This window comes from Neurospora hispaniola (genome assembly GCF_033458365.1).
Source record: "Neurospora hispaniola strain FGSC 10403 chromosome Unknown B0T23scaffold_3, whole genome shotgun sequence".
NCBI classification, from domain to species: Eukaryota; Fungi; Ascomycota; class Sordariomycetes; order Sordariales; family Sordariaceae; genus Neurospora; species Neurospora hispaniola.
The window spans coordinates 2,541,123-2,562,873 of NW_026944408.1; the positions used below are offsets into that span (position 1 = coordinate 2,541,123).

Consider the following 21,751-nt stretch of genomic DNA (forward strand, 5'->3'; position numbering starts at 1 on the left):
CATCAACAAGGATCCAGAACGCTACAGAAGCCTCTTACGGATGTCCTCTTAGCCTCTCTCCATATCCTTGAAGGCCTTTGTGATGTAAAGACTGGATGATTACAGCCTCACGGCCTTCACCCAATCGAAGTGGATCCAGTAAAGCTTTGGCTCTTTGGTACCAGACTCTCTATCAAATCAGGGCTGGATTGTACGGATTCGATCTCCGATGGCCGTTACAGCGAGATGCATGACACTGAATACCGGATGAACTCATAATCGATCCCGATTTGGTGTGGTGCTCGGACGCTGCAAGTCCAAGCATGAACACCAAGGGTTATGCGTTTGACCAACACATGGGAAAGGCTATAGCGCAAAGAAGGTACACAATTCAAGCAAGCGATCACGCAATTTTACCTGCAGGTACATATACCTCCGGTGTATTGTAGTGTACCAAAGCGTACTATGCTTGAGCAACCTTTGACCTGGCTAGCAGGGTGAATTACAACCTCTTGTTGCCGTGGGCTCGTTCTTCACATAGATATTTCCCCAAGAGAGGCATCGATTCTCCATATCTACACCTATTCCTTACAGCCTTTCATGTTCTCCTGTCGGCAAGCAAGCAAGCAAGCAAGCGGGGCTTCCACATGGGCGCGCATGTCCGTCCTGCATTAGGGCCAAAAGCCCACGTGCAAAAAGTCCATTGCAAGAGGGACATCGACTGGATTGTGCTTTATTTGGTTTTCACTTCAATCCCAACTGCTCAGCGGCTGTGTGCCTATCACCACAAATACTCCACAGGAGAGGAGCGTCTCTTCAATGTCGACTAATTCATTTCACCATGGTGGATGAAAGGAGTTCCGATGCGGCCTTTTCCGTCCGAGACCTTTGAATGTGCCCTTTGCGTCCAGAGGGTTAGACAAGAAGGAAAAAAAAAAAAAAAAAAAAAAAAAAAGACAAAAAGACAAAATTCCCAGCCGACGCTGATGCAGGGCCTCATTTTACCTAGCCAATGAAACCAATCATTATGGCTATTTGCAGCAAATATTCCGAGCCCTTCCGCAAGCTCGCCTGCCACCTACTACCTTATCTGGAGACCCAAGCGGGGTTGAGAATCAGATGTCAGAAAGTTGCTCGTCGTCGCTAACAGCCATGTGTAGGTGAGTCGATGAGCATGACTGTTAGCACATCGAGGTTTCATTCTTGATACCCAATGCCACCACCTCTGAAGGTGCCACTGCCAATGGCACAATGCAGTGAAACACCAACCTGGAGGAGAGCTGCACGCAATCCAAAGCTCGAACGAGCCAAGCCCAGGGCGGCTGGGGCCATGACTTATAAACCTACCACTTCCTCTTCTTCTCCACTTGGTAGCAAGTCTCTGTCTCTCGGCTTCCCAAACCCTCCGGAGATCTCTTCCAGGCCGTGCGTTTCTTTCAGTCAAGTACGCGTTGCGGCAACTTAACATCAAGTCCGTCGCCACCATTCACGCTACTGTGCGGATTGCGGGATTGCCTGGATGGCAGCTCGCTGTGGGCTCCAAAAGAAGCTGAATGAATGACGGACGTGCAGTCATCTATCTATCTGGCATCCGACAGCGACGGGACGAACCCATCTTCCCCGCAACTCCAATTGATTTAGTTGCAGACTACGTCACAGTGTCCCGCCTTGCACCTACTTACTTACTCACCCGTCCTTGCTTTGCAACATCGCTTCCCTTCGTTGTGAGGGCCGCACCATACAACTTGACAACACCCGGCACCCTTCTCTGTCAAACACGTCTCCTGTTATTGTCAAAATCCGCGGGCAATCCCTGGGCTCTGGTCGCCGCGAAAATCAAAACACCACTCAGCTGCACATATACGGTGCATCGCGCTCTCGCTCAAAGGTGCTAAAGTACAGCCACGACGCATTCGCTTCGCTGTTTCTGCCCGAGGAGTCAATGACAGACGCAACAACGCCTGGACTCCATGACAGAAGCGCCACCAAAACCACATCCGATTCACCCCAAGGCCAAAGCTCCAAACATGGCCACAGTAACCTCTATAGAGACCGAGGACACTCCCGCCATGTCGCCGTCCACTCTCGATAGTCGTCCGGTCCGCCGGGCCGCAACCATCGGCGAAGGGTCCCAGCCAGCCCAACTTCGCCGCCGCCTCGCGAATTCTCAATCCACCCTAGGGACCTCGTTTGGGGAGTTCAGGCGACGCAGCTCAACCTTCTCGGACTACAGTCTAGATGCCGCAAGAAGGAATCTTCATCATGAGATTCTGAACCCGGCGGCAAGCTTCGATTCCGATGAGCATGGAGCTTCAGAATCCTCCTTGATGCCTTTGGCATTTGCGCTACTGCCAGCCGTTGCAGGCATGTTTCACAACAAGGGAAGCGACTTCATTACTGATATCATCCTAATTGTTCTCGCCGCTATCTTTCTCCATTGGTCTCTCACAGTTCCGTGGTACGTTTTGGTGTCTCATATGATGGTCAGCTCTTCCAACTGACACGGAAGCACAGGAACATGTACAAGTCTGCCCAGCAGGTGCGCTTGGAAAACGAGCAAATCGTCGAATCAGCCCTCGACGAAGATGGAACGTCACCCACAGTAACAGCTATCCAAACACCATCCGTGGAGGTCGAAGAACCACGCACTCCGATTGAAAGCAAGCAAACTACCTCTACGAGCGAGGAAAACGCTAAACTAGATAGCCCTGAGATACCCATCGCCCCTCAACAGGAACCCCACAGCCCTCGCCACACCCGCCGCGTTCACAAAGCCCTTGGCGAACTTTACACAATCGAATCGCTCGCTCTGGTACTTTGTTTTGTCTCTCCGTTGATGATGGCCTATTTACTCCAGATCATGCGCAACCAGTTCAAGTCAGAAGGCGGGCTCGTCTCTGACTTTTCCCTAACGCTTTACATCCTTGCAGCCGAAGTCCGGCCTTTTTCGCACCTCATCAAGCTCATTCAAGCGCGCACGCTACATCTCCAGCGCATCGTCCACAAAAACCCATATTCCGAGTCGGCCATAACTCCGACCAAGTTGCAGGATATTCTGGAGCGGCTGGGCGAGCTGGAACAACGCGCTACGGGCTTAAAGCCATCGAATGGGTCGGCAAACAACCTTGACAACAACGGACAAAACGACGGCTTGGAAGGAGGCCAGGACCAGCAGAACCTGAACCCCAAAGTCCGCGACGGGATGGTGCGTGAAGTCCGCAATACGATTCAGCCCGATCTGGACGCGCTCAACCGTGCAGTCAGACGCTATGAGAAAAAGGCTACTGTTCTGGCTTACCAGACGGAGGCAAGGTTGGGCGCGCTGGATGGCAGACTAAACGATGCTATTGCGCTGGCAGCCGCGGCGGCCAAGGCTGGAGGCACTGGTGCCAGACCGCACGGGAACAACAGCCGCGCAACTGGTGCTACGGGCGCTAATAGCGGGTTGAGTATGTTCGGCCTGCTTGCAAAGGCGCTGGATACGATTGTCTGGGCGGCGGCCATGCCGTTCCAGGCATTGTTGGGTCTTGTTGTTTTGTTCCCGCTGAGGGCGGTGGCAGGCTTTCTGAAGGGGGTAACTGGAGGAAGCAGTAGTAGAAGCCGGGTTGCCGCTGGTAAGGTTAGTGGCACCGGTATTATGGGTGACGCGAGGAAGGGGATCAATGGGAATGGATTTGCGACTGGACCTGGGAATTCGACCGGATTCCCTCCATACGTCGGCGGGGCCGCTGAATATGGCTTTTCAGCGAGTGGTAGGCGAATGACATCGGGGAGTGGGAACGGGGCGCGGTATTCAAGGAGATGAGTGAAGACTGACTGTAATGAAGGGATGAGAAACAACCATGCCGGGCGGTTGGTTCAATAACCATGGCTCTTTTGGCATGGGCGCTACCTACGCTTTTCCTTGTTGTTACAAAGTATATATTCTTGTGTTTTCATTTGTCATAGTTGTCATGACCTGTTTCGGTGAGGCGCCAGAAAGCGTAGAGCATTGGGCGAGATACCAACACAACGAAACCTCAAAAAGCTACATTATCACTACAAAATAGACGATACCTTTGACATTTCTTACTATCTTATCTTGTAGCGGTACCCTGTCTTGCCTTGTGCCGACAACTCCCCGCGACTACGCCATTCCATGATATGTACCTTGACTGACGGCTTCGGGATACGAATCGCCTCACCGTCGTGAACCGGAATAACCAGTCCATGCTCAAGCATACCATGACCGATGAGGAAGGTGAGCTTCAAGAAACCGCCTCCAGTGTCTTAAAACGTGAAGGGCATTCCGGCAGTACATACGTGGTAGATTAGTTAGCACCATCGACCCGCTCTATCTATGTGGCTTCGAGTCACCCATCCAACCCACCCACAATCCATACCAAGCTGTCGGGCTCGGTGATTTCAGTAGCTGATCCAAGATCTTAAAGTCACGCCAAACGGGTGGTTGCAGACATATTGCCGGGGTGCGGGGTATCAAGATCGGTAGATGCTGCCGAAGGGAGGTTGGGATACATTGAAATCGAAGTGAGGGGGGAGGGCTTGAGACTAAGGCACGAGGGATCGATAAGCTAAGACGGGAGATAATATATTGAAGCTGTCCTGAAGGTGAAGAAAGTGAGCGGCAGTGGTAGGATCAAGAGAGTGTAGAGAGGCGCTGAGTTCTGTTTGAGACATGAAGTGCCCGTATGCGTGATGATGCGTCTAGCCTTTTCGCCTTTTTTTTTTTTTTTTTTTTTTTTTTTCTTTTTTTTTTTTTTGGTAAGAAAGCTGTTCTTAAATTTAGAAATGGGAGGTGCCTGGGAGCGGGTGCTCATGAAGAAGGGAGGTTTGGTAATCGAGGTATGTTGACTGGTGATGATGAGAGAAAGAGCACGAAATACATCGGATGACCTACCGTTTGAAGTTGGTCGGGACGGGATGAAGACGAAAGATGGGGGCGGGGCTGAAAAGGCCCGCCCCGAGCCTCCATCCCATTGGGATGACCTTGTCTCCCCCCACGACGAGCCGACCCAGTTAGGCTGCCCTAACAGGGTGGTACTGTGTATGTAAAAGGCCTCTGGCTTAAATGGTGGATCCACCAAGGATTGTAGCTCCAGCCCAAACACAAGTGCAACCTTGAAGCTAAGAGCTAAAACCTTATCTGGGTCAACGATGAAATGTGTGACATCACCCAAAAGCAAGCCGACATGGTGGCATCACTAGTGCGAAGAGCCGCCATGTATGTAATCGGGGAGCTTACCGTTTACCGGTTTTCCCTCTCCCGCCCGATGGATTTTCATTCTGGGGGTTGGAAGGAGAATGGAGGGATAAGTGGCCGGAGTCGTCACGGCCGGAGGGGGGGTCCGTTCGCGTTCTCGCCGTGTCGCCAATGTCCCCCATCCCGTCTCCAAACAACAGTTCCAGCCTTTCTTGGGGTTGCTTGCTGGCACCATGGCAACCAATGGATCTCCGAAGCCAAGATGCATTGATGTTCCCACATCAGGTTTCGAGCATGCATCCAAGGAACCTAGAAAGGTATGTACATTGCAGTGGGGACCGAGGCAGAAGCAAAAGCAGGTCCAAAAGGCTGCGGCTGCATAGGTCTTCCTAGGTTTGCAGTCGGGACTAGCGTAACATCCACCACCACGTCGGCGCCGACTTTCTTACCTGTACTATGATGTCCCAGCCTCCTGGGATTTGGACAATGGAAAGTGCCTTCGTCGAAGCATCACGAACAAACGAACAACGGGAAAGGAGATGGTCACAGAAGGCTCGGACCACACGGTCGGGGGATGTGAAACTGGCAATCTGCAGGAAGGCTGGACGGGCTCGAACATTCAGTTGCAGTGCATCGACATGTCCCCGGCATGCCGTCGAACGAAACCAACCTCAGCTGCAGCAGTTTCCAATATGCAGTTATGCACCTTGAGAGATGCTGCAGAATGGATACGCAGCCCTCCTCCAAGAGTGGTCGGCCGGCTTTTAGCTGGCAGTCTGTCTCGGTAGTCGGGACGCTTGACTGGCCTCACTGGACACTGGCATCCACCCCACGGCGGAGAAGCGAGAGAGAGACACCCGGACACCATGCCCTGCGGCGCTGCGGCGCTTCCTAGAGCAGGAATTCCGTACTCTTGGCAAGTAGGAATTGGATCTTGATGCCTCGATTTCCATCCACCTTTTTGCCTGTCCTGGAAGACATGGCAGCATGGTTCCCAGATACGGCACAGCACCAGGGTAGATCCTGGACATCCTCGACGCCATGTCACCATACGTCCCCTCCCCTCCCCTTCTACATACCCAACCTCTACCTGGCTGGTCCGCTCTCCCGGAGACAACAGAGCTTCCAATACCTATGAGACGACAAGCCACCGTCACGTTTTGCTTCCATTCGTGGCCTATTCATTGCCTCTGTCTGATGGTGAAGGCCTGACATGGAGACGCCACCGAAAAGGTCGGCCTCGACGTTGTGCCTCTTCTCCAGGATATATAGCTCTTCTTATACCTGCCTCACCAGTACTCTCCTTCAAAGAGCCACACAGGACGGAGGAGAAAAAAAAGTCGTGTTCCTGACGGTACCCATGTCATTACATGTTATCTAAAACCGGTATACCTCTGCCTTCACTATGATCTCGATCCAGGTTTTAATCGTTTGATCGGCCCTGTGCAACCCCCTCCGATATTTCCCAGGCCAGTATCCTCCATCTGCTTGCGGTTATCCGGTTCTGGTGTTTCTTCCACAGTACTATATCTGGTCTTGTTCTTGCCCATTGTTGCTTCGCTTGGCTTTCATCCACTGATAAATCAGTCATGCCATTGGGTCGGATGGGATAGACTACTACCTATGGGTGTCCGCAGGCTACATTACTACTCACTTGTCAAAGACTCGAGCCGTCTCGGTGCAGTGCCGTCGACGGAGGCAGCGAAATGAGGATTTCCATATCGGTTAATGTGAGGCACTTGCTGTGCCTCTACCTCTTCTTCACTCTCACATCAGGATGGTTGAGCAGACCAGAGAGAAGACAACAGTCAGAGATATCAACTACAGTCTCCCCAACTCAAATCCCTACCAATACCATCGAAAACACCATACGCACGCCAGCATCAACATCAGTGGTTCAAAGTTCATCCAAGGGTTCTATACGCGTTACTGTATCTACCTCTGTACCTACAACGACGAACCCTACTGTCTCTACCGCTACCGGGACTACCAATGGTTCTTCCGTCTTTGAAGGTATGTACATGATTAAGTAGGTGTCCTAGGTGTCAGACGAGGCAGTAGCTTACCGACTTTCAGTTACAATACCCAAAGGTCAACTTCCCATCCAGCCACGGATCACTCCTGGCTGGGCAGTTTCCGGCGCCATACTCATCCTGACAGGTATCGTCTGCGGTATGGTCGGCATCAAGAAAAAATGGCTCCACACATTCCTTACCACCGGCTTCCTCGTCAGCTTAGGAACCACTGTTTTGATTCTCTACGTGACTGATCCGCCAGTCAGTGACGCGGTCCAAGGAGCCTATGTCGTGGCTGCGGTCTGTACTGGTCTGATCGTTGGCGGCCTAGCCATCATATTCCAGGACTTGGCCCAAGGTCTAGCCTGCCTGCTCGCTGGCTTTTGCTTCAGTATGTGGTTGCTTACTCTTGGGCCCGGAGGTCTAATTCACCACAAGGGCGGTAAAGTGGCGTTCATTGTTCTGTTATCCTTGGCCTGGTTTTGTTTATACTTTACTCGATGGACGCGCACCTACAGCCTCATTGCCGCCATCTCCTTTTCGGGTGCTACTGCTGCGGTCCTGGGGATCGATTGCTTTTCACGTGCTGGTTTAAAGGAATTTTGGGCATATATCTGGGACCTGAACGGGGACATCTTTCCCCTCGGCACAGTGACGTACCCGTTAACCCGCGGTATTTGCGCCGAAATAGCAGCTATCATGGTAATCTTTGTTGCCTGGATTGTCTCGCAGCTTAAACTCTGGTGTTTGGTTAGGAATCGAGGAGAATCGAAACTCGCGGATCACGAAAGAAACCTGGAAGCAGAAAGAAATTTGGAAGCAGAAGACGAAAAGACGGCATGCCAGCTGGAAGAAGCGAGAGCTCGCGACCTCCGAGAGTGGGAACGGAAGTATGGAGATGGAGAAATCAGACAGGTGTCTTCAGCGGAAGATTCGGATCTCGGTCATACGGACAGCGAAAATGGAATGCTGCGTCACAGTCAACGCATCATACCGGCAGCTACAACGTCCCGCTCCCGGTCAACCACAGGAATGGACTCGAATATCAGCAATCTTGGGTATGCAGCTAGAGCCATGACCCCTTTATCCCCGGCGCAGGCTACCGCGGCTGCAATGGCTTGCTTCCCAACTCGCAACCTTAACGGGGCTTCGTATGACAGGGCCCCGAGTGAGTGCCGTACCGATACTGGAAGTCCGACAAGTGACGAAGTGAATACGGATTTCAGGGTAAATGATGGGCGAAAAGTGGTGTTATCGGTTATGCCGGCCTCCACACCACGCCCCCAATCTCCATCAGATCCATACCCAAGCGCCGAGCCACTGCCTCTCGAGCGGATAGAGAGACAAGATGGCATTGGTGGGCTACATGTCCCCGTTGAGGACGATGGGGCAAATTGGCTTGGACAAACAGACCAGCACCGGTCTACCACGGTGATCAGAAGACTTTCGAACGGCTCGGCTAAGGCTTTTCGAAACCTGTCACCAAAGCCTGTACATCGCGAAGCTGAAAGAAATCAACAGACCGGCGATAGTCGTGAAGGAGGGATTGCGGCGATTTGGAGAATACGAAACGACACGGATTCTGTCGCGGTAAACTTGGATGATTTGGGTTCCGTCAGCAATGGTGAAAGCATTGAGGACGACCAGATGGACAAGGGAAAGGTTTCTAGCTTTGAGAACCAAAGCACCGAAGACACAATCAAACAGACCGAAGCGTCTGTCAAACCAACTGAGGAAATGGCAGACGGGCTATTGTCTGAGGGTCACAGTGATCAGCCAGATCACTCACAAGCCCAACAAGGATCAGACATTCCATCAACAAGCAGAGGATATGGCCTAATGTTCGATGAGCCATATGAGTTTCAGGGAGAAAAGGAAAAGCCTCAACCGAGTCCAGTGGATGTACCTGCGCTCATGGGAGGGTCAGAGATGAGATTGAGTGGGTCGCCAAAGTCGGATGAGTCTTCAGACAGCAGCCTCCTTAAGGAAAATCTTGCACAGGAACTTTCACCGATTGCTTTGTACCACCGAACAAAAGAATGGGCTAAGCACTTGGATGCTGCAGATACCCCTGAGGAGCCGGTGGCGCCTCAACCTATCGACGGTTCGAAGGAGACGAATTCGAATTTCCCAACCGAAAAGCCAGTACCCGTGGATCTCAGCGGTCTCCAACAGACAGCAACGAATGCTAGCTTACCTCGAGCGATCCCCAGAACAACGAGCTTGGTAACAGACTACCTTGCTCGACAACGGGCTATACATCGGAGCAGCTCCGGGCCTGTGTTGCAAAGATATCCGGAGGACACATATCATGCTTCAGACTCTACACCAGAGCCGGGACGCGTGGCAAAAACTAGGGCCTATCCTTACCGGTCTGCTTCCGAATCCTTCAAAGGACTAACATCAAGACTGTGCACTGAAACAATCACTGAGGAGGGAGGTGCTCAAAGCCATCAACGTGCTTCGCGACAGCTACCGGGCGGTGAGCACCAAATATCACGCTCTGTTTCTCTGGGAGTATCAGCGGTTCCCTCTGCGGTTGACTCATGTGGTCTTGCTCAAACCCCACGAGCATCTCAACACCAGACACCATCGACATTGATAGATACACGCAAGGCAGTTCTACGAAGCAAGTCCCAGGGACCTCCTTTCAAGGCCCCAGCAGTGGAGGTCCTCTATGACAGAGCTCCTGCCGTGAAACTGCACTTGGTGCAGGATGGCAGTGACAGTCCTCCGATCGACATCGACGATATCCCCCTATCTCAACGCCGCAAAATCATTCGAGAGGGTAGCTTAACATCTGAATCCAAGAACAGACGATCAAGAGATAGGTTCCAAGATCTGACGAACCCGAAATCAAGCCCGAAGCTTAATAACCTATCCTTGGGTCCTTCGACATCCGATGCCGTCCGCCAAGCGAAACTCGCCAACTTCCGCGACAGTGTCGCCGCTGACTTGCGGGCCTCGTTGAGTCGCAATGCATCGAACAACAATAACATCACCACTGCAAGAATAACCTCATCGACATCACCACTACAACCACCAGCCACCGTCCACGATCCTTATTCCGTGGATCATCAATTCAGCGTCATCACGCAAATACAGACACAAGAACAAATTCATTTGGGACTAGGGCGGAGAACATCAACGCAACGAAACACCTACGGGCATGGACAACAACCGCAGCAGCAACAGGATCCGACATCAACAGGGGTAGCAGTAGAGACACAGGAAAGACGCAGTAGCGGACAGACACAGGTACAAGTAGCACGAGCGCATCGAGCGCATCGAGCGCATAGGGACGCGATGAGGAGGTTGCAGGCTAGTACTAAGACGGAATGATTATGTTTGGTTTACTAACGCTGGTCGTGGGGGTAATGATAACGAAGAGTGTCCGGTGCTCAGAAAAGAAGGGGGGGGGGGGCTGAAATCGAACGACATGCAAAACATCTGGGGAAGAAAGATAAATAGGATAACAAGACGTTACAAAACTGTGGTTTTCAGCAGATCTACTTCATTCATGTATATACATATTATTACTGGCCTTGGAGAAATGGGGAAAAAGGAGGAGGGCTTCGTTTGGTGACTTGACCGGAAGTCGGAGTTCGGGGAAAGAAGTTCAGGACATGTGGCATGCACGGTCACCTTAAAAATGGTGGTTGGCGCTCGAAAAGATTTCATTCATCGTTTTAGAAATTAAGAAGCTCTCGATATGTTTGGCGTCTTTGATTACACCTGCTAATGTCCGTCGAAACCATACGGCCTAACCGATGTGAATAGATTGAAAGCACTCCGCTTCCAACATAAAGTGTAATGTGTCGCCGCTCTTTAAAAAAAAAAAAAGGCCGTTATTGCGCACCATTACATATGACTGCGACAACTAACTCGTTTGTGCACAAATTGGTTTTGAATTGTCAACACCAAAGTCACAACAAAATTCTCAATTTTGTCCGCATTATCTCTTTGACCTCGATCTATTGCACGACGCCTAGCAGTGGTTGACTAATGATGGGAGGCGTTTCATGCATGGATTGGCGGCAGCAATATAGGAATTGGTTTGGCGTTCTATCAATAACTGGGAATTGGACCGGTAGCTCAGGGGTAGAGCGTTCGGCTGCAGTCCGAACGGTCACGCGTTCAAATCGCGTTCAGTCCTCAATCCTCCCAGTTGCTCTTTTTTTTTTCCGTTGCTTCAATTTTGGGCAGCTCCTTCACTTTATTATGCCCTCAATTTCTGCTTCGTTCTCATCTTTTGCCTCGGGATCATTTTTGCTAGTCTGGGTGAGAAGAAGGAAAAGACTCAGATACCGATGGTAGGAGTAGGAAATAGACACAAACGGATGGCATACGCGTGAACTTCCAATTATGTGTCAAAAGAAATGAGTTCAACATCCAGATGCATGCTCTTTACTCGTAGCACCAGACATATTTTTGAGCATTAGCAAAAGAAGTCCAGTCAAGCTTCTACCAACTACACAACATGACGTTTTCAAGACAGTTGTGCAGAACATATCAGGTTCAGAAAATCGACTGACTTTGTCTTTTTTCGTCTCGAATGCCATCCAAGTCATAACATCGTTACAGCCAAACACCATAACCGCTCCGGGGTTTGGGTGCCGAAACCCCCCCAAACAATGCCCCTAGACAGTATATACAAGAATCCGCCCAAAAAAAACTCCTGCCTCGCCAGAATACAAGCCTGCGACAGGAGATTTGTTCAAATTTCCCTTCGTCGCTTAGTTAGGAATGGCTCCCGTCTTAGCCCACACCCGAAGTTCGTTCTTCTTGATCTTGCCCGTGCTAGTCTTGGGCAATTCCTTGACAATTTCAACCTCCCTCGGCACCATGAACTTGCTGATGCTGCTGTTATGCTTGGCCCAGTCGATGACGTCCTGGCCTGTCAAGCTGGTCTCGCGACCTTCCTTCAGGGTGATGTAGGCCTTGGGCCGCTCGCCCCAGTGGGAGTCGGGAACGGCAACGACGCCGGCCTCGAGAATGTCGGGGTGCTCAGCGAGCATGGACTCAAGAGCTACGGAGGAGATGTTCTCGCCGCCTGTTGATTCCAAGATTAGTTCAAATTTTTTTTTGTTTTTCCTTCTTATTTCTTTTCTCTCTTTTCTTTCTTAAGAGAAGACGGGGTAAGAAAAGGGGTCAGAAAACTAGGTTACTTACCAGAGATGATAATATCCTTTGCGCGATCCTGAATATGAATACTTCCATCGGGATGCCAAACAGCCAAGTCGCCCGTGTGTAGCATGCCACCTGCAAACAGCTTTCTCGTCGCTTCGGGGTCCTTGTAGTAGCCTTTGCAGCAGATGTTGCCAGTGAAAATAATCTCACCAACCTCCTGGCCGTTTTTCTCCACGTCAATCAACACTCCCTCGGGCTGATCGGGCTTGATGATGCGAGCTGGCAAGCTGGTGATGAAGCCATGTCCCTGGCGGGCCATCTTGGCGTACTTGTCATGAGGAGGAAGGTTATCCCACGAAGGAAGGATATAACCCCTCGTAATTGGGCCATAGGTCTCGGTAAGGCCATACACATGCACAGGGAAGAGGTTCAGACTTGTCATCTGCTCGAACAGATGGGGAGTCGGGGGCGAGGCGGCGACAGTGACGCGAACGGGCTTGGGAAGAGCCTCGGCCTCCTTGGCAGCGCAGAGGAGGGTGTTGACAGTGGGCGCGGCGCAGAAGTGTGTCACGCCTTCCTCCTTCAGCAATTTCCAGATTAAGGGATAGTCAATCTTGCGTAGGCACACATGGGTCCCACGCACGGCGCAGACGGCCCAAGGAAAAGTCCAGCCCATAGCGTGGAACATGGGAAGTGTCCAGAGGTACTTGGAACGACCATCGGCAACGTTGAGTCCAGACTCGATGACATTGGCGAGCGTGGCAAGATAAGCACCGCGGTGGGTGTATACGCAGCCCTTGGGCTTGGAGGTGGTGCCAGAGGTGAAGGGGATGGCGATCATATCATCCTCATTGGCGACGGTCTGATTCTGTAGATCGGCCCAGCCCTTGCTGCCGGTGGCCTTATCGAGGTTGAGACCCTCCATTACCGCCTCATCAAAAGGGCCGCAAAGCGCACCTTCTGTGGCATCAGTGTCCTGTACATGGTGTCAGCGGTTTCTTCTTCTAGCTTACAATCGTCCCCAAAAAGCTACATACCACATCAATAATAACGGGGACATCAGGGTGCTCCTTCTTGTACGAGTTGAGAAGGTGGGCGTATTCGGCATCGGCGATGATGGAATCCACCTCTGCAAAGTCGAAAATGTAGGTAATATCCTCAGGCTTCAGGCGGATGTTGACAGGCACTATGACACCGCCAGCCGCTACGATACCATAAACAGACTCGAGGAAGGCCGGGGTGTTGGGAGCCAGGAGGCCAACGCGCTTGTAGCCATGCTTGCGTAGATAGTAGGCAAGACCCCGAGCGCGATCGGCGAACTCGATGTAGGAACGCCTGAGTGTCTTGCCGTTGGCGGTGATGTGAAATATGGCCTCGGCCTCAGGCTCAATGGCAGCCGCCCGCTCAAGGAAGACGGTGGGCGTTAGATTGTGGATGTGATGTGCTGGCTGTCCATGGGGAAGCAGGTGGTTCAGGACGCTCCTGAGTCTTGATGGCGCACCGGACATGGTTAAAGTTGTGTGTGATTGGCTGATGGGTGGTGAACAGAGGTGGGGTGTAGTAGATTGTCCAGTCGACGACGCTGGAATGTTCTTCGAGACAATACACTGGACGTGTGGTGTAATCTCAGGGCTGGCAACTAGACAGGCAAAACGACTGAAGGTGATGGGTATAATATCAGGTATCGTGAACCCCACAAAAACGAAACTAAACTGGACGATTGAAGAAAGCAAGCGGCTGTTCAACACACTAAGAGTAAGTCGGGAAGTACGGGAGTGATGGAAGTTGAAAAGACAGACAGAGAGGAAGAACAACAACAAATCAGGAGGTGTCGATATGTATAGACACACAAAGGACCAAGACAGATCTATAGTTTGCAAGGATCACAAGGCAGAGCCTCCTCACATCTGGAGAATGACGAGCAGGGGAATTCGGCAAACGGGGATAACGGTGTTGGGCCTTTCTGGATCTGGGCATTTCCAGCTGTCCGAACTCCATCGTATCCAAGATCCTCGGGCCAAGCCAGCCAATCCACGGGGCGGAGGCTGTGACCAGCACCAGAGTGTTGGAGACGCACGCTCTTGGTGGACGTTCCAGCATCGACATCGGCGGGGTTGTCTCGAGTTTGTAGTGTACGGGGTTGCCAGCGGGGTTCACATGAGGTTTGTAGTGTACGGGGTCGGCACGGTCGAGATGGGGTATACTCCGCAATCTGTCCTCGCCGTGGATCATGGAACCGGAGGAGATGGATATGTAAGCACGGTAGTGTAGTGGTAATGAGCCAGGCAAACCCCAAGCAGCCGCCTGGCCAGGAACACCTGACGATCGACTCAGTGCACCACCGCGCTGAACCGTTTTCGGAAACCAAGACATCCACCTTTCTGAAGAACCGATGTCGCACCAGCAGAGGAGCCAAGTGTCGGCGGTGATGTTGTGTGTTGGCAGTGCTCCTATCCCGAACTCGTTGTGAGTTGTCGATGACAGTTTCGATGCTTGGCTGGAGTCCTCTGGCTTGCCCCGCCAGTGATAAAAAGGTCAAGGAGAACCCGACCTGTCAACCCCAGATTCGGCCAAACTGCCAAGAGGAACGCATTCTGGGGTTGGCGTGTCTCAGGTGACTGTGTGGCTCGTGCGCTCTCTGCTTCAGCTCTAACCACTCAGCAGCGCCGTCAATTGACCTCGAATTGAATTGAGGAGAAATGAGGGGTCCCGCGCCAAGTTGCCGAAGCCGGTTAGAAAATGTCGGATCCCGTGTCCCGCGGGAGATACCCCACACTCAGCTTCCCCAACTTTCCTGAACTCCAAATCGTCCCCCTTGTCTCATACAGGATCCCGCCAACTTCTTCAACTCACCTTTGTTGACCCGAAACCATCTTCTCGACCGGACATTCCGATTCCTCTTGGATGTTGATTATCTACCTGACACAAACCTGGAATCAATGCGCCGGCACAGTTCGGATGATGCTTTGCCGTCATCCCGCTTGGGACGATCCTCATTGGCGTCACGGGAAATCCATACGCTCGAGACACACAATGGATGGAAAACATGACAGGGGGTCCCACTAACAAGCCAGGCACGCCCACGGACACAATATGTTGAGGTACAACACCAAGCATCACGATTCGACATGCAGCTGCTCGATTACACGGCTTCTATGTACCAGACAACGCAATACGCGAATGCGCACTCAAGAGGGGGTCGAAAAAAACAGAGGACCCCTGAACACTAAACCCTTGCAAATCATTCCCATTCCCTTGCTGACGCTTGCCCAATTCATCACACATTTCATAACAGATAATCCACCCATGTTTTCTTCTTGCCCCGTCAGTCCTTCTTGATCAAAGAGCCAAAGAGCGGTTTCAAGCTCTTGGCGCTCTTCTTGGGGTACCTCTTCTGGTCGTTCTCATAGTCGACATAGGTAACGCCGAACCGCGTCTCATAGCCCTCGGCCCACTCAAAGTTGTCCATCAAGCTCCAGGCAAGATATCCCTTGACGTTGACGCCGTCCTCGCTATGCGCCTTGGCCATGGCGTTGACGTAGTCGTTGAAGTACTTGACGCGGAAGTCGTCCTCGACAATCTGCTTGAGCGGCATGGCGTTCTCGCCCTTGAGACTGGTCCCGTTCTCGGTCACGTAGATCTTGGGGTATCCGTAGCGCTTGCTGAGCCAGTTGAGCAGGTCGCGGAAGCCCTGGGCGTGCGGGCGGAGCCAGAACGACTGGGTCTCGGGCCCGATGCAGTTACCCTTCTTGTCGTAGAAGAGCGTCTCGAGGTTGCCGAGGAAGTCGTCCTCGGGAGGGACGCCCTTCTTGTGCTTGATGTAGTTGGCTGTGTAGTGGTTCATGCCGTAGAAGTCGTTGGAGCCCTTGACGAGCGCCACCTCCTCGGGCGTAAACTCGGGCAGCCGGTCACCGAGCTGTTTGCGCATCGAGTCGGGGTACTTTCCAAAGTAGATGGGGTCCGCGAACCAGCTGATGGCGAACTCAATCTTGCGGTCGCACGCCTCGACGTCCAAGGGGTCCTCTGGATCCCAGGGAAGAGTGGCGTCGCCGTTCAAGGTGATACCGATCTCGCCGCCCTGCGTGGGCTTGAAGTCCTCTCGGTACGCCTTGACGGCACGGCCGTGAGCGATGAGCAGGTTATGGCCGACGATCCAGGGCTCGCGAGCGCTGTCACCAACGGGTGACTTGGTCCGGTCGGAGGTGTGGCCAGGGGCAAAGTAGCCCGAGTTGTAGCCGAGGATGGAGCTGCACCAGGGCTCGTTGAAGGTGATCCAGTGCTTGCACTTGGGAATGGCCTTGAACATGGTGCGGGCGTAGTGCTCAAAGTCGAGGGGGAACTCTTCACGGTTCAGAAGACCGCCGTAGCGCTTGTCGAGACCATCGGGAAGATCCCAGTGGAAGAGGGTGATGAAGGGGGTAATACCAGCCTCGAGCAGGTCATCGACAAACTTGACATAGTGGTCGATGCCCTTCTGGTTGATAGGGTCGTTACGGCCACCAACGGGGATGATGCGAGACCAGGAGATGGAGAAGCGGTAGGCGGTGGCGCCGAGAGACTTGAGGAGGTCGATGTCCTCCTTGGTGCGGTTGTAAGAGTCGCAGGCGACGGCACCAGAGCTGCCGTCGGCGATCTTACCGGGAATGTTGCAGAAAGTATCCCAGATAGAGGGGCCACGGCCGTCGGCGTGGATAGCACCCTCAATCTGATAGCTAATGCAGAGATATCGGTATCAGTTGTTGAGCTCTGAACATGAGGTGTTGCTGATAATAAGTTCGGAATCTCAGCTGAGAATTTGTACTTACGCCGCAGTAGCGAAGCCCCAGAGGAAATCCTTAGGAAGAGACATGATAAATGCTTATCTCGTTGGACAATATGAGTTTTTCCAGAGATGGGTCAGGGGAGATATATGAGAATGACTCCGCCAAACTGACTGTAAGCTACTCAACCCTAGCCGCTATGCAACCGGCTAATTGTCAGACTGGGATAGACGAGGAAAGGTACTGAAGAAGAACTGGGAAAGAAAGGGAGCCCACGAAAGAAGAACGCAGCCTCAAGTGAGGGCGCGATAGTTATCTTATAGCCATGGCCTATGAAAATGACCTCCCAAAGGGGATACTTGATGCCCCCCATTTCTCCCGTGTTTCGGACCGTCGACACCGAGAGAAAAGCTAGGCATAGCCTGAGAGGAGATCAATGGTACCCCGAATGGATCAGGCAAGGTCAGTACAACATCGTTAGTAAGTGTAATTTGTACCTACACCGTGATCCATACAGTATGTAGTTCTACCTGTTCGTTTGTGCTTGGGTGTGTGTGTGGTTCCCAACGCTTCTTTGTGTGCTTCCATCCCCACGCTTTTCGAATCTCGCCCGCACACATAGAAGCGCAACACACAGCAGCCCATGTCCTGGTAATCAGCAGAGAACCACACCCGAAGCCTGTCTTGGGTTGGCTTAGTGCTCATGGGGAAAAGAAGGTGTCACCATTGCCCACCAGCAGTCACTTTTCTCATAATGCATACGGTAGGATGCTTCAACCGCAAGGGTACCGGAACAAGGACCCTTGCGTTACGTCCTCCCCACCGCGGGGCACTTTAGGACCACGGAGGATGACGGACGGCTGGGAATTGTGGAAGGTGAAGAAGCCATGCGCCAAAACAACCGCAAACTTGTGATGCATGCACAGTACGTATGTAGGTACCAGTACCTGCTACCAGCTACCAGCTGGGAGGCATGAAAAGACAAGCACTTGCGATACGTCGGTCGTTGCAATGCCGGCTGGGTTCCATATAGCAAGGTAAATCAAGATCCAGGCAGCAAGCAGCTGTCATTGACAAATTATTCGACCTGCGAGAAGCTCTCTTTTGAGATGATAATGTGATACTTTTGAATTTCAATTATTCGACTTCTTTGTCAGTAATCGAAAAGCTAAAATACTAGCCATGATAGGGCCGTTCTAAAAGCGAGGACGCTATTCGCAGATTTAAGTGAAGTGATGAGAAAGGGAACACTTACACACTGCCATCCTCCACCCCAAGAATACTTGACCAGGGTCCATCTGTGTTCTGAGGAAACAACATCAATAATGTGCCGTTTTGCTCTCGTTTCCGCCCCAATTTCGATATCAATGTCTCCAACACCACTCCCTAATAAACTGTCCTCTCCATCCTGCCCTCTCTTGCTTTTACCCTTTTGTCGTTTGCCGGATAGTCGGGCCGCATACCAACATCCAGGGCAAAACCTCGGCAAAACTATTTCGGAAGCCCAGGAGTTGGCCGTAGCGCCGGTCGTTGTTACTAAAGAGTGATCAAAGAAAGAGCACGGCAGGAATGAGATTCAATCCAGCCGCCACAGGGTTTCAGCTCACCTCCAGCTGTAAATACAATTTCCATTTACCCTGGCTGGCTGCAGGGCGGGCAAACGGCGCAAGGCAAGGCAAGGACAAGACAAGGCAAGGCAGAGCAGAACAGAGCCGCTTCAGTTGCTTCGACAGTCAAGTTCCAACTTCGACTTCATGTTTTATTTTTTAGTGATGCTCGTTGCATCAGCACTTCCAACATTGGGATAGCCATGAAACAACGGTCAATTTGCCAGTCCAAAGCAGCCCGAGCACTTTCTGGGGGCCTTGGATGCATCCTCAGCTTTGGCACAAAGTTTCTAGGTTGGCCAAGCCACCTGATATCACGGATCACAGAACCGAGTCGGGTAATTCTCGGCCTCGCCAGCGACTGAAAACACAACGTCGCCGCGCGGGGCCTGGTAAACTGGGCTCGGCTGGTAAACTTAAGGCCCGCCTTTCCATTGCGCTGCCACCCCTTTGCTTGCTCACGAGTTCACGACAATTCGCTCAACTCAGATATGTGGATGTGCATGTTCTGCTGATTGCCGCCGTTGTTGATGAAGCTAGGCGAGACATCCGGTTGATGTCCACCTGAGCCGCTTGCGTCCTTCTCGCTTCGGCTAGTATGTAAGGAAACCCTCTTCCAAATGTACTACTTTCACTCCAAAGCTTCACGTTTTGTCTTCGTTTGTTTCCGTCTCTTGGCTGCCCCTTAGGATTCCAACCGCATGTCTCGCTTCGCCTCAGCAGCGCATCTTCACGATTATGTTGCGAGTACATTCGTCGTGTGTTCCGTCGGTTTTGGGTATTTCACAACCTTACACTTCGTTGCTAGGTGTAGACACGTCCCGGAATTCTTCGAAAACGATTGCGATAAGCTATCCTCTAGGGCTGAACTATCGTACTGCTACACTTGGTCGTTGTATAGATGCTGAATATTAGACGTATGTCGGAGGTCCAAGGGTTCGGTGCATCGCCGAGGAGGAAACATGCGACCCAACAACACGAATCCAAGCCACTGTTGCCAATCTTTCCAATCCTGCCAAACGCCTTCACGATGCCTATCCCTCAACGACCCTCTTATAATTCTGAAACGCCGAAAAGAATTGCCGCCAACCCAAGCGTTCTAATGCCCTTCTACAGTCCGAGGAGGTGCTTGGGCGTCTAGATGAACCATGGCAGGAAACGGAATCCCCCTGCAGGCTCATTGCCCAATGTCCTTCATGATAACGCCCGGGCTACGTCGTCTCGGTCACCGAGCTTCCGCTTGCTGTTTCTCGGGGAACCGCTCGGGGAGCCGCTTTCACCCTCGGTCCATTCCATAACTTCCCATTCGACTTGAACTGTACCACTCGTATTCTGGCTGCGACCTTTGGCCGCGCGAAGAGTACCGAGTCGGCTGCCCTCAAGCAAGCTGTCCAGCCAAGGTAGGCCTCCCACAGTCTGTCGGCCGATATACGTTACTTCTCCCTTTCCCTCTTGCTTCTTCGTCTCAGGTTCATTCTCGCTCTCGGAATCCGGCAACATACCCAAGTCTTCCAAGTCTGCTAGATCTTCTGGATGCAGGCTGCCCAACGATAGCTGGATAAAATCAGCTTCGCTACGAGGTTCCTCGGACCAGTAAGACAAGGGGGTGCCGCAAAAACCGCAAAAGTGGCGCATAGAATGCTGTTCAAAGGGAGAAGTGTAGGCGCGATGGATCATCGACGTCCTTTCGTCGGGAGCAAACGAGAGCGTCGTGCTATGGTACCATGGCAAAGGTACCCGCAGGAAAGCAGCCAATGGTGAGGCATGGGAGATATCTGCATTGGCAACATTTGGTCAGATGATCTATACTCCTAGCAAAATGGAGATAGTGATCAGAATTTCCCGAGTCAGTATCGCTGGACAGGTTCCTACATTGAGAGGGCGGTGAGTTGAAGATGACTTGCGCCGCCTGTGTAGTGGTCTGCGGAAACTGGATGATGTAACGATTGCGGCCGCATTGGCAGCCACCACGGAGGGGACGCTCGAAGCTCATCTTTGAAAAGGTGTGGAAACAACAAGGCAGCAAGAGTGATGATGGAAAGATTGATGCAAACTTCGTTGGGATCCTTGGAGGGTCAAGTAAGTGTGCAAGTCGGAAGTTCGGTATACTAATAGCTCCAGCTAAGGTTCAATTGAGGCAGGCAAACAAACGGCCCAGGCAACAAAGGAGAGCTTCTGTTTGAATAAAGAAACCGAGCGAAATATGACGATCAGGGCAGACGAGTGACGGAAGGAAGTCGAGGCGGGGCAGCTTGAGCGGGAGTGCGGGACACCACCAGTTCAAGCATGTAATACGTCAATCGTGGGGTGGCGTATAAGTGCCCCTCGTGGTCTCCAGGTCAAGGCCGCAGGCAGGAACGTCTACGACGGGAATTGTCACACTCGGTGAGCGCGTCTTCCGCCCTTGTGAAACAGCCAATGAGCACAACAAGAACGAAACTGAGTTATGTTTCAAGTTGTGTTCAAGGGAAGAAAAAGAAAGAAATCAGAAGTAGTACAAGGCAGAGAACATTACCAGCCAAGGTAATTATACAATCCCATGTCATGAAACAGGCGCGGAAGATATTATATGCAACCACTTAAAGCTCCACGCGCTAGCCCCACATGCATTTTTGGGGGGTGACGATATTGGAAACCGCGCCCATGTCTATGAACCGAAGCTATGTTGAGTTTGTTTAGTAGATTGAAGAGTGGCAACCCAAGTGGCATATTTCGAGCCAGTTGAAAGCTTCAAAATGCCCTGACCAAATAAGGAACGCTTGTCGCGAGGGGACACTTTTCCCACGTAACGAAGCGACTCGCTTGGAACGTCCTTTTTCCCTCTCATGTTCAAGGGCCGAGCACTAGCGGAACGGATACAAGCAAGAAGGAGCGAGATACAAAGAATCCAAATGTGAACATAACCACTCGACATTATTGTTGATCCGTAACTACGAGAGGATGCAGGGTGTTGTGTTGCTATAAATTGCGACAGATTGGAGGACAAGAGGACGCAGTTTTATTTAAACATACAATATGATACAAACAGTGAATGATTCTCAGAGCGACAAGAAGGCCTGT

General features: G+C 51.9%; 7 protein-coding genes and 1 non-coding gene across 8 annotated transcripts; 4 read left to right on the forward strand and 4 right to left on the reverse strand.

The window, feature by feature from the left end:
* Window positions 1-2,006: 2,006 nt before the first annotated feature.
* On the forward strand, window positions 2,007-3,784 carry B0T23DRAFT_403572 (uncharacterized protein; the record flags this gene model as incomplete). Its single annotated transcript, XM_062838794.1, has 2 exons — window positions 2,007-2,437; window positions 2,494-3,784. The coding sequence occupies 2 exons, from the start codon at window positions 2,007-2,009 to the stop codon at window positions 3,782-3,784; spliced, it is 1,722 nt and encodes a 573-aa protein (XP_062694162.1).
* Window positions 3,785-6,601: 2,817 nt separating this feature from the next.
* On the forward strand, window positions 6,602-10,618 carry B0T23DRAFT_116375 (uncharacterized protein). Its single transcript, XM_062831954.1, has 2 exons — window positions 6,602-7,192; window positions 7,256-10,618. The coding sequence occupies exons 1-2, from the start codon at window positions 6,886-6,888 to the stop codon at window positions 10,534-10,536; spliced, it is 3,588 nt and encodes a 1,195-aa protein (XP_062694163.1). The 5' UTR covers window positions 6,602-6,885; the 3' UTR covers window positions 10,537-10,618.
* A 660-nt stretch (window positions 10,619-11,278) lies between these two features.
* On the forward strand, window positions 11,279-11,350 carry B0T23DRAFT_t131. The gene has a single exon. It is a non-coding gene; the product is annotated as a tRNA-Cys (tRNA).
* A 207-nt stretch (window positions 11,351-11,557) lies between these two features.
* B0T23DRAFT_116402 (uncharacterized protein) lies at window positions 11,558-13,988 on the reverse strand. Its single transcript, XM_062831956.1, has 3 exons — window positions 13,362-13,988; window positions 12,367-13,300; window positions 11,558-12,247 (listed from the first exon to the last, which is right to left on the reverse strand). Exons 1-3 carry the CDS (start codon window positions 13,830-13,832, stop codon window positions 11,931-11,933), a joined length of 1,722 nt encoding a protein of 573 aa, XP_062694164.1. The 5' UTR covers window positions 13,833-13,988; the 3' UTR covers window positions 11,558-11,930.
* A 1,557-nt stretch (window positions 13,989-15,545) lies between these two features.
* B0T23DRAFT_116378 (beta-glucosidase) lies at window positions 15,546-17,469 on the reverse strand. Its single transcript, XM_062831955.1, has 2 exons — window positions 17,130-17,469; window positions 15,546-17,036 (listed from the first exon to the last, which is right to left on the reverse strand). Exons 1-2 carry the CDS (start codon window positions 17,171-17,173, stop codon window positions 15,650-15,652), a joined length of 1,431 nt encoding a protein of 476 aa, XP_062694165.1. The 5' UTR covers window positions 17,174-17,469; the 3' UTR covers window positions 15,546-15,649.
* Window positions 17,423-18,315, forward strand: B0T23DRAFT_394826 (uncharacterized protein; the record flags this gene model as incomplete). The annotated part of the gene is made up of 4 exons (XM_062838153.1): window positions 17,423-17,564; window positions 17,602-17,636; window positions 17,852-18,013; window positions 18,274-18,315. 4 exons carry the CDS (start codon window positions 17,423-17,425, stop codon window positions 18,313-18,315), a joined length of 381 nt encoding a protein of 126 aa, XP_062694166.1.
* A 1,110-nt stretch (window positions 18,316-19,425) lies between these two features.
* On the reverse strand, window positions 19,426-20,684 carry B0T23DRAFT_440263 (uncharacterized protein; the record flags this gene model as incomplete). The annotated part of the gene is made up of 2 exons (XM_062840721.1): window positions 19,426-20,466; window positions 20,564-20,684. The coding sequence occupies 2 exons, from the start codon at window positions 20,682-20,684 to the stop codon at window positions 19,886-19,888; spliced, it is 702 nt and encodes a 233-aa protein (XP_062694167.1). The 3' UTR covers window positions 19,426-19,885.
* Window positions 20,685-21,326: 642 nt separating this feature from the next.
* Window positions 21,327-21,729, reverse strand: B0T23DRAFT_377351 (uncharacterized protein). The gene has a single exon (XM_062837029.1). It carries the CDS (start codon window positions 21,603-21,605, stop codon window positions 21,339-21,341), a length of 267 nt encoding a protein of 88 aa, XP_062694168.1. The 5' UTR covers window positions 21,606-21,729; the 3' UTR covers window positions 21,327-21,338.
* Window positions 21,730-21,751: the final 22 nt, after the last annotated feature.

Bases quoted from the DNA above. Each gene is read 5' to 3' on its own strand.
- B0T23DRAFT_116375 (XM_062831954.1), top strand. From the start codon at position 6,886: ATGAGGATTTCCATATCGGTTAATGTGAGGCACTTGCTGTGCCTCTAC. The intron at 7,193-7,255 runs GTATGTACATGA...ACCGACTTTCAG, and splicing joins TGGTTCTTCCGTCTTTGAAG to TTACAATACCCAAAGGTCAA.
- B0T23DRAFT_116402 (XM_062831956.1), bottom strand. From the start codon at position 13,832: ATGTCCGGTGCGCCATCAAGACTCAGGAGCGTCCTGAACCACCTGCTT. The intron at 13,301-13,361 runs GTATGTAGCTTT...CACCATGTACAG, and splicing joins TCCCCGTTATTATTGATGTG to GACACTGATGCCACAGAAGG. The intron at 12,248-12,366 runs GTAAGTAACCTA...TGGAATCAACAG, and splicing joins AAAGGATATTATCATCTCTG to GCGGCGAGAACATCTCCTCC.
- B0T23DRAFT_116378 (XM_062831955.1), bottom strand. From the start codon at position 17,173: ATGTCTCTTCCTAAGGATTTCCTCTGGGGCTTCGCTACTGCGGC. The intron at 17,037-17,129 runs GTAAGTACAAAT...TCTCTGCATTAG, and splicing joins TGGGGCTTCGCTACTGCGGC to CTATCAGATTGAGGGTGCTA.
- B0T23DRAFT_377351 (XM_062837029.1), bottom strand. From the start codon at position 21,605: ATGTCGAGTGGTTATGTTCACATTTGGATTCTTTGTATCTCGCTCCTT.